The 9,399-nt window shown below is 38.0% G+C and overlaps 1 protein-coding gene across 1 annotated transcript in view; it reads right to left on the bottom strand.

Moving 5' to 3' along the window:
• Window positions 1–4,511: 4,511 nt before the first annotated feature.
• anos1b (anosmin 1b) overlaps window positions 4,512–9,399 on the bottom strand; it is a 152,428-nt gene continuing 147,540 nt past the window's right edge. The window contains exons 12-14 of the mRNA XM_043702467.1: window positions 8,419–8,657; window positions 5,618–5,760; window positions 4,512–5,240 (exon numbers count right to left, since the gene is read on the bottom strand). Coding sequence (XP_043558402.1) covers window positions 5,620–5,760; window positions 8,419–8,657 — 380 coding nt within the window. The 3' untranslated portion in view covers window positions 4,512–5,240; window positions 5,618–5,619. The remainder of the gene's footprint in view (window positions 5,241–5,617; window positions 5,761–8,418; window positions 8,658–9,399) is intronic.

Raw genomic sequence — 9,399 nt, 5'->3', positions numbered from 1 at the left:
CATTTGGATACAGAACTGACTCAAAGGTAGAAGGCAGAGGGTGGTGGTGGAGGGTCGTTTTTCAGTCTGGAGGCCTGTGACCAGTGGAGTGCCACAAGGATCAGTGCTGGGTCCTCGACTCTTTTGTCATTTACATAAATGATTTGGATGCGGGCATAAGAGGTACAGTTAGTCAGGATTTGAGCTATGGGGAGAGTCTAAACAGGCTGGGGCTGTTTTTCCTGGAGCGTCAGAGGCTGAGGGGTGACTTATAGAGGTTTACAAAATTATGAGGGGCATGGATAGGGTAAATATGCAAAGTCTTTTCCCTGCTGTGGGGGAGTCCAGAACTAGAGAGCATAGGTTTAGGGTGCGAGGGAAAAGATATAAAAGGGACCTAAGGGGCAACCTTTTCATGCAGAGGGTGGTACGTATATGGAATGAGCTGCCAGAGGAAGTGGTGGAGGCTGTTACAATTGCAACATTTTAAAGGCATTTGGATAGGTACATGAATAGGAAGGGTTTGGAGGGATATGAGCTGGGTGCTGGCAGGTGGGACTCGATTGGGTTGGGATATTTGGTCGGCATGAACAGGTTGGACCGAAAGGTCTATTTTCATGCTGTACATCTGTACGACTCTATATGTAATGTCTTGATGTCATCACCATGGCATTTTATGTGACTTAATGATATTAAGCTCTCAGCCTCCATTTTACTGCCGTGTCCCCGTGAAGCATGACATAGCTGGTATGAACTCAATGCATCAAATGGCTCCATATTTGTTGTGACCAATCTGTAATATTATGAAATGAGAATTAGTAGTAGTGAGGAGAGATACTAGGGAATAGGAGAAGTAAAAGTCTGGCGAAGAATATTTAGAAAATATGAAAATGGCTCCATGTGAAATCCATGGAAACAGTTTGTATTGCAGAGGAGATAGCTTCCGTGGAATAGAAACAGAAGTAGGAACAGAAATAGACCATCGGCCTCTTTGAGTCTGTTTTGGCATTCAATATGATCATGGGTGATCATCCAACTCAGTACCCTGTTTCTGTTTCTTCCCCGTGTAATTTGATTGCTTTAGCTGTTAGACCTCCAGCAAACTTTTTATTGACTGCCAACTATGGGACCAGGACTATGGCAGTTAATCAAATATTCTAGTCTACTAAGAGGTCCACATAATTAATCTTAAACACACAAATAGAAACATAATGCAGGGGTATACACATCACTGTTATACTTTGTTTACAGCATAGATCACTTGAATAATAATGAAGCTTTGCCTTAAATAAAACTTATCAGGAGATGGCCTTCTCACTCGCAGCCTCAATTGAGTATGGACATTGTGGAGATTGCAATAATACAGTAAACTTCTGGTATTTCAGGTATATAATTTTTGCCAGTTTATCGAGAGTGCCAGTTAAAAGAGTTTATTTTATAACTATCTCATTCATAAAAACATTCAATGTTTTGGCTTCAACTATTTTTTGTGGCAGAGATTTCCATAGGCTCACCATTGTCTGAAGAAGTTTCTTCTCATCTCAGTGCAAAATGTTCTCTCCCATATACTTAGAATTACTATTTTGATGATATTGATTGTCAGCTATAGTATATTTCATGTCTACCAGTATGATTACACACATATCTATACACAATCTTTATTTTTATGTTTTACATCAGATCTTAAAGGATAATTATTCAGGGAGGTAAATGCTTAAGCGTTACAGGAAGTTCCGTTATTGTTAACATTTTATTAAAATTGTTGCTGAAGAAGGATGAAAGTCAATGTTAGGTACAAATCTAATGAAATGACCGAGCAAAACACTGATGCATAAAATGAGACTTTGTAGCTAATTAGTCAAATAACTAATTAGCTGATTAACTTAAGGTTGACTTAGGCAGAAAAGATTTACATGTTAAGATGTGCAAGTTTATGAACCCAATGTAGCACAAAAACAAAATATTAATGCTGAAGATCTGAAATTTAAAAAAATGGAAATTCTCATATAGACAGTAATCTCTGTGGAGAGAAAAAATAAATTATCGTTTCATTGCTTGCTTGACCTGCTGACTATTTCCAGCATTTTTCTGTTTTATTCCAAAATAATGTTGAGGGTTGCACAATGGATCCAATTTCCATGTTCCTCCTCATAAAGAGAAACAGAGTTCTCAGATCCTCTTCTGGCACAGAGGACGTGTCCTTTTCCTCTTGACTGAGAGATCTGGGTTTGAAACCCACATGCTCCAAAGTTATGTACAGTAATAGCATTGCTGAAGAGGTTGATTAGAAAAATAGGTTCCTAAAAAAAAATCTCTGAACAAGCTGATTAGGAAAAATGGGTAAACAGGGTTCTCCATCTCTGAAAACAGCAGTTACTCCAGGGAGTTGGAGAATTCCTGCAGAAATTCAATCTCATTTTCCATTTGGAACAAATATTTAGTGTACTATAATTTAAAGATACAGTGTATTTATCTGGAGGAACTCCTGCTGCTTAAAGTCAGGCCTGCTCCATTTTATAACTGTGCCCAAGTGAAGGTATCATTATTATATTACAACAGTGCACAGATATACGTATTTGGCTATATAAAGCTTTAGGGTGTCTGGAGATCATGAAAGGCACCACATAAATGTAAGACTTTTTTCTTAAATATACATGAGGTTTTGAGAAAGCTGCTGCTCCATTTGTGATCCATGGTGTGCCAAGATGGGCAGCACGGTGGCACAGTGGTTAGCACTGCTGCCTCACAGTGCCAGAGACCCGGGTTCAATTCCCGCCTCAGGTGACTATCTGTGTGGAGTTTGCACGTTCTCCCTGTGTCTGCGTGGGTTTCCTCCGGGTGCTCCGGTTTCCTCCCACAGTCCAAAGATGTGCAGGTAAGATGAGCTGGCCATGCTAAATTGCCCGTAGTGTTAGGTAAGGAGTAAATGTAGGGGTATGGGTGGGTTGCGCCTCGGCGGGTCGGTGTGGACTGTTGGGCCGAAGGGCCTGTTTCCACACTGTAATGTAATCTAAAAAAAAGGTCCAAAACTCCAGCCTGGAAACAAATGGGATTTTGGACATCCATTCTTTAAAAAGCCCACTGAAGTTGAAGGCAAATTTCTCTGTACCTTTGGTGTCTTTTTTCCTGCTCTGATTTATGCTTTCCTTACACTTTATGTCAGTATTTTTTCTTTCTGCACTAACTGAAGCCAATGGGAATCCTCTCAGGTGACAGGAGCCTGGAGAGGGAAACCGAGGTTAAGAATCATACTGCCTAATAGGTGATTCTTACCCTGCCATTGGCATCCCCACTCGTGTATCTGAAGAGAGAAGTGAAATTGTTGGACTCTGGTGCAATACTGGTGATACTTCACTTCCAAAAGGTAGGTGTGCAGGCATAATTCTGAGATGGAAATGTTTGATAAAACCTTGGGTTAGCAAATTATTTAAAAACATTCCAGTCAGGTTGTGCTCTACATGGTACTGTCACTTGTAAGCCTTACCTATGACATCTGCTTTTCTGTAACCACAACTACTAGTCTTTGGTTTGGACATTTATCAATTTTTTACTCATTCCATGAAGTGTGTTTCCATAAATCATATTGAATTCTCTTTTAGTGCAGATTGTAATTAGTAGTTTTCTGCTTGTCTTTAGATTGTTTTCAATGTTAAGGAAAGCAAGATTGCCACAAGCCTGTTTCCTCAATTATAAGAATCCAGGAATTTCTGGAAAGTTAACTATAAATGTAAGATATGTATTGAAGAACTAGTAAAATATGAAAGCAGGCAACACAGACAAATCAAAAGTTAGCATTGGCTGTTTACATCAAGATACTATTAACAATTTATTTTGTCATATCAATCTGATAATGGCATGCACACTTGCCTTCTTGGGGTATACTCAGCTGAGAGATACATGCAGAGTGGTGGAACAACATCTAAATGGATCTTGCAGCGAAGTTTTGAAACGTGCAGGGTTAGTCTGAGATTTGACTGAAGCACCTTGCAGCTATATTCCAATGTTGATCAATGGAAATTATGTTGTGATGAGGCATAAAAAGGTAATCCTTGATAGCAGCTCGAGCAGAGGGGAGGAGTTATACTTGCAAGGCTTCATGTATCACCATCAGCCACAAAACTAGGTGTGAAATATTGAGCTACTTCCTCCCGTTTTGAGACTTACCTACTCCCCAGTATTGATGTGGATACAAAAGTGAGAATGACCTCTGTTAGGGGTTCATATCAGAACACTGATTTTCCAACATGCTCTTGAAGTGAGGTTCAACGCAAGCTGAATTGAATCTGGTGTTGTAATTCCTTTCAAAAAAAGGTTCCAACTTGTACACAGACAAAATATGTAATAATAATTCTTAGTGCGTTATTGATGTTACAAGTTTCTGATCATTTGTTTTCCTCTATAAATGTGACTAAAACACACTAAACAAAGTATGGATGGATAATCAAATACCTGTAGAATATTATGATTCCAGTTCTGCTGTGGTAATGGAAATGTCACATACAAACTACAACTAGTCAGTGTATAATATAATGTTGGATTAATATGTAATATGTTTTATTGAAATTCAGACAGAAATTGCAATTTCCCCTCCCAGTGCCTTCCTGTGCTTAATTACTCAATTGATTTCATTTCCTAAGGGAGGGAGAGTGTGACATAATGCAAAAGGAAAACAGGCTTATGATCGATATTAGTTAACAGAAAAGAGGATGTAAAAGAATTTCCAAATATTTATTATCGTCACTTGTAAGCCTTACCTATGACATCTGCTCTTCTGTAACCACAACTACTAGTCTTTGAGACTGAATTTTCCTTTGGTTTGGACATTTATCAATTTTTTACTCATGCCATGAAGTGTGTTTCCATAAATCATATTGAATTCTTTTTTAGCGCAGATTGCAATTAGTAGTTTTCTGCTTGTCTTTAGATTGTTTTCAATGTTAAGGAAAGCAAGATTGCCACAAGCCTGTTTCCTCAATTATAAGAATCCAGGAATTTCTGAAGATTTAACTATAAATGTAAGATTGTATTGAAGAACTAGTAAAATATGAAACAATTATGCATTTCAATAACATAAAGACAAATCAAACTGGCAGAGGCAGGAAATCCAGAAAGCTCAATCTTCCAAGTCGTCATATAAATAGCCCAGTTGTTAGAACATGAACAGCTTTGGTTACTGTGATGATAATTCCAAGATTTGTTTAAATTCCATTCTCGCTGTGACCATCTTGACACCAGATTCGACTGATTGTTCTAGTTAGCACCTGCAGTAGTTCAAAAATAAAGTAAACTCAGCATATAAAAGTAGCATGTTGAGTTATACTTGCTGCTGCAATGAAACAAAACAGGAATTGACTGTCAAACATCAATCCCCACAACGAAACTGCACAGAAAGCCTTTGATCAGTTCAGGTAAAACTAAATAAATTTTCAAAGACATTAAGAGGAGCGAAGTGGCTGGACAATGTTTTCAGGCTGAGTTATATACACAAGATGACCAACAACCCCTGAAATGAAGTATTTCCACACATCTTTGAGAAAATATGGAAACAGATGATTTTGGCAGCACAATATCTGTGACACTTGATGATGTTCATTACAAGAATACAACATACTGAATTGATTGGAATGATATGACAAACCTTTATGAGACTGTAATATAAACCTGTGGAGTCTGAAATGTTTTGACAGTTGCTGGGCCTTTGCCTGTTGTAGACAGTACTTGAACTTGAATCAGATAAGTTGTCAGAGGCTTAAGATTGAGGATCGTAATAAAGGGCTGATCCTGTAATTATACAAGATTAGATCACAACTGAGCAATTGCATAGGTATCAGAAGAGGAATAATCTGTAATCAAGCCAAATGGATCAACTGGTTTACACATAAAACTTTCATGACTTGAGTGTGATTCCATCTTTCTTCCTGATGTGTTAAAAGTCTTTTGTAGTACATATTTCCAACACTAGAGCTTGCTATTACAACAGAAAACCTGAGTACAGACGCAAGTTAATTAAGAATGTTCCAGCATTGTAAACTCATTGAATCAGTCTCTGCTTTACTTTGATTCTGGCTGGATTTACTGTATATTGATAAGAATCAATTGGGCAATACAGTGAAAATGTAATGAATCAAATTCAGATAATCTGAAACACTGGTTATGGCAAATTTGTCAACCACTTCTGCTGGCATAACAGGAAATGCGGAAGAAAAATGCATGTGATAAACTAAAGTTCCTAATGGTAACTCTGGATTAGGCAATCTTGTACTTGCCTGGCATGTGATCACACCAATCAAACGGAGATGACTTAGTTTACACTAGAACATAAACAAATCACAGACAAACCTGCAGCAATGGCTGCAAAATGATCTTGCCCACATTCTGAATGAATATGCACCAAACCAGATTGCTCTTTCATGTTTAAAAGTAAAGACGTTTTGTCAGATAAAAACTGCATTTTTTTTAATGTAGTGTGTGTTTTAGGCAAATTGGAATACATGGGGCCTTCTTCAGCTGTGGTAAAGCTTCACTTAACAGAAATTCGTGGGCACAGGTTAATGTGATTTTAATGCAATTGCACTTCTTTAATGCCTCATTACCAAATTAAGATAACCACTGCTTCTGTTTGTGATGCAGGTAGAGAGGTATCAGCCTTAAGGGCTATTTACAAATCACACCAATGGACAGGCAGTTTGGATCTGTAGAGCCATTGGAACCAACACTATGCAAGTTGAAGGCTTTCTAAGTGGGGTATATAGTCTCACTTTTAGTGAGTTTGCATAACACCCATTCTGGGAAAGGCACCTGCATGGTTGTGGCATGTGTGCCAGAATCTTTCCAACTAGCCAGACTGTGACATCAAATAGCCTTGATTGGTTGATTTGGAGCATAATTTACAAAGTTGGGCTGTGCAGGTCCATTCCGTGCATTCAACGACACTCACCACAGGGTATTTGTTCAGCTGAGAAACAGATTGGCACCCAACTTGCAGGAAATGTGATTTATACTAACATCTGCTCCAGAAACTCTTCTGGAAGGACTGTGGAATTTTGGTTCATCCACATTTAGAAAGTGTTCTGGTGATCAGCAAAAAGTTACTTTAAACCTGTGCCCTCTAGTTTTGGACTCCCTTACCTTGTTAAAAATACTTGGCTATTCACCCTATCCATGCCCTTCATGATTTTATAAACCTCTATAAGATCATCCCTCAGCTGCAAGGAAATAGCCCCAGATCTATCCAGCCTTTCTCTATCTAGCTCCAACCATGGCAACTTCCTTGTAAATCTTTTCTGAACCCTTTCATGTTTCACAACATTTTTCTTATCACAGGGAAGCCAGAATTGAACTCACTATTCCAAATTTGGCCTAACTTTGAGCTGCCTCAAATTTTCTTTTAAAGAAGCAGCAATCTATGCTTAAACCATTGCACGTTGCAATGCAACCCCTGCCCTGAAGATTCTCTGTGTAAGGACATTTATCCCAACTACTCTCCTCATTCTCTGACAACATTAAATTAATGACCTTTTCGTCACTGCCTTCCTAACCAGAGAAATTAATCTTTCCTTATTCATTCTATTAAGACTGTTATAATTTAAACAAGAACCCTCCTAGTTATCCTTGTTCAGTGGAAATAAACCTAGAATTTAAAATTCTTTCATAGCTATAGTTTCACAACTGCAATTACCTGGATGATTATTCGGTATACTTTCCATGGTTTTCTTTTTACAATGGGGTCAAGGTTCACTGAATGAATCGTTAAGAATGTTAGATATAATAAAGTAAGATGTTGGAATTTGTTGTCAAAGCAAATCCCATAGATAATCTAACTGCCACACTAGAAACTGGTATTAAATTTGTGAATTTTTACAGTTTTAGGACCAAATTAGAAAGTTCAGCAGAAATGTGTGATCTCTGCTCAGTTACTTTGATCTTATAGTGGCTGTAATGCCAGTTCTTAAAAGACTGCTGGAGGCCAGCACAGGAAAGGGAACCAAACTATTTGATTTGGATTTTACCTACTTTAATGCAGATCTAGGAAAAGCGTTGCTATGCCTGCTCCACACCAAAAACCCTGACCCTAGCTTACCCCATCTCACCCCACTCCACCAGGGCTTGCATATGGCCCAGAACTGTTTCATTGCCAGATGAATTGGAGTTAATGTAATGGATGTCCAATGGGTGTTCACAGCTCCCAGAGAATAATGAATAAGGCACATGTTTGACTGAGTCTTGGGCTGATATCTTTGGCTGCATGCTCTCTCAATTCACATTGACTTTGGGGGTAAGACCATTTTTGAAGTGTTTACCTGTATGCCATAAGCAACATTTTGGAAAATAAAATCTATTATTGATAAACAACTTGTACCACAAGTAGATACAGAAGTTGAACGCATTTTTTCCCTCCATCACAATTTACATGAACACAGCATGATTTTCTTAACTTACTGGTGGCAACACTTGAGTTTGGAAAGTTACCACGTCTGGTATGACAACCGGTCTGTTAACAGTGGAAATTTCTGTCCAGTTGAATTGGTACCCAGTGATTAATTGATGAGGTTGATTCTGTGAAACCTGCCAGTGAAACTCTACACTTACAGAACCATTTTCAGAAACAAAGGCAGCAGTTAGTTTCTCTGCTTTCAACATGACCTTTTCAGAAGTTTGACTGGACATCTGGCGAAGCCCTGGTATCAAGACAGAAAAGAGAATTGTACCATTTACTTCCATGCTCATCTCAATGTAAAAATATTTATACACATTTTTCTACATTGATCTTAACATTACTTACACAATCTTCAACAGTATACCAAAATAAATGTTTATTTAAAGAATAAGAATCCATAAAAATGAACTGAAGCTTATCAGAAACATACCTATACAATGCCATTATGGATAAACAGTCTCAATTGAATCTCCACATGATGACATTCAGACAGGGCTATCCCTTGTTCCCCTCTAATGAATTAATTTACTTAGAGTATGACAACTCTGCATATAATTCTATCAATCTTGAGTTCTGTCATCAGCAGCACAGAATGCACATGGGTTGACAATTTTGATGTGGTTTATGTTTGTTGGCAAGGCCTTGAAGGCTCCGTAGGCAAAAATGTAGAGTCCTTGTAAAGATTGAAACTGTTTGAATAGTTCCAACTGACAAAATGCATCATCAATCTTAACATGAATAATCAAACATTGGGTGAAACAAATGATCCTATTAGAAGAGTAAATGAGAGTAATTTCAGATTTTGGTCAATCATCCCATACACTGACTCCATTCAATATCAGATATGGACTGTGACATTATCCCCGATATTTGGTGAATTACTAATGGAAACACAAAGGAAATCAAAATTTCTACAAATGGAAGAATCTGATTTTGAAATGGAATAAAAGAATAATCTGGGGTATTGAACAGCTCCGCTTTGC

Source organism: Chiloscyllium plagiosum, chromosome 13 (genome assembly GCF_004010195.1).
Source record: "Chiloscyllium plagiosum isolate BGI_BamShark_2017 chromosome 13, ASM401019v2, whole genome shotgun sequence".
NCBI classification, from domain to species: Eukaryota; Metazoa; Chordata; class Chondrichthyes; order Orectolobiformes; family Hemiscylliidae; genus Chiloscyllium; species Chiloscyllium plagiosum.
The sequence above is the reverse complement of the archived record's forward strand: the minus strand, read 5'-3'. Positions and strand labels throughout refer to the sequence as shown.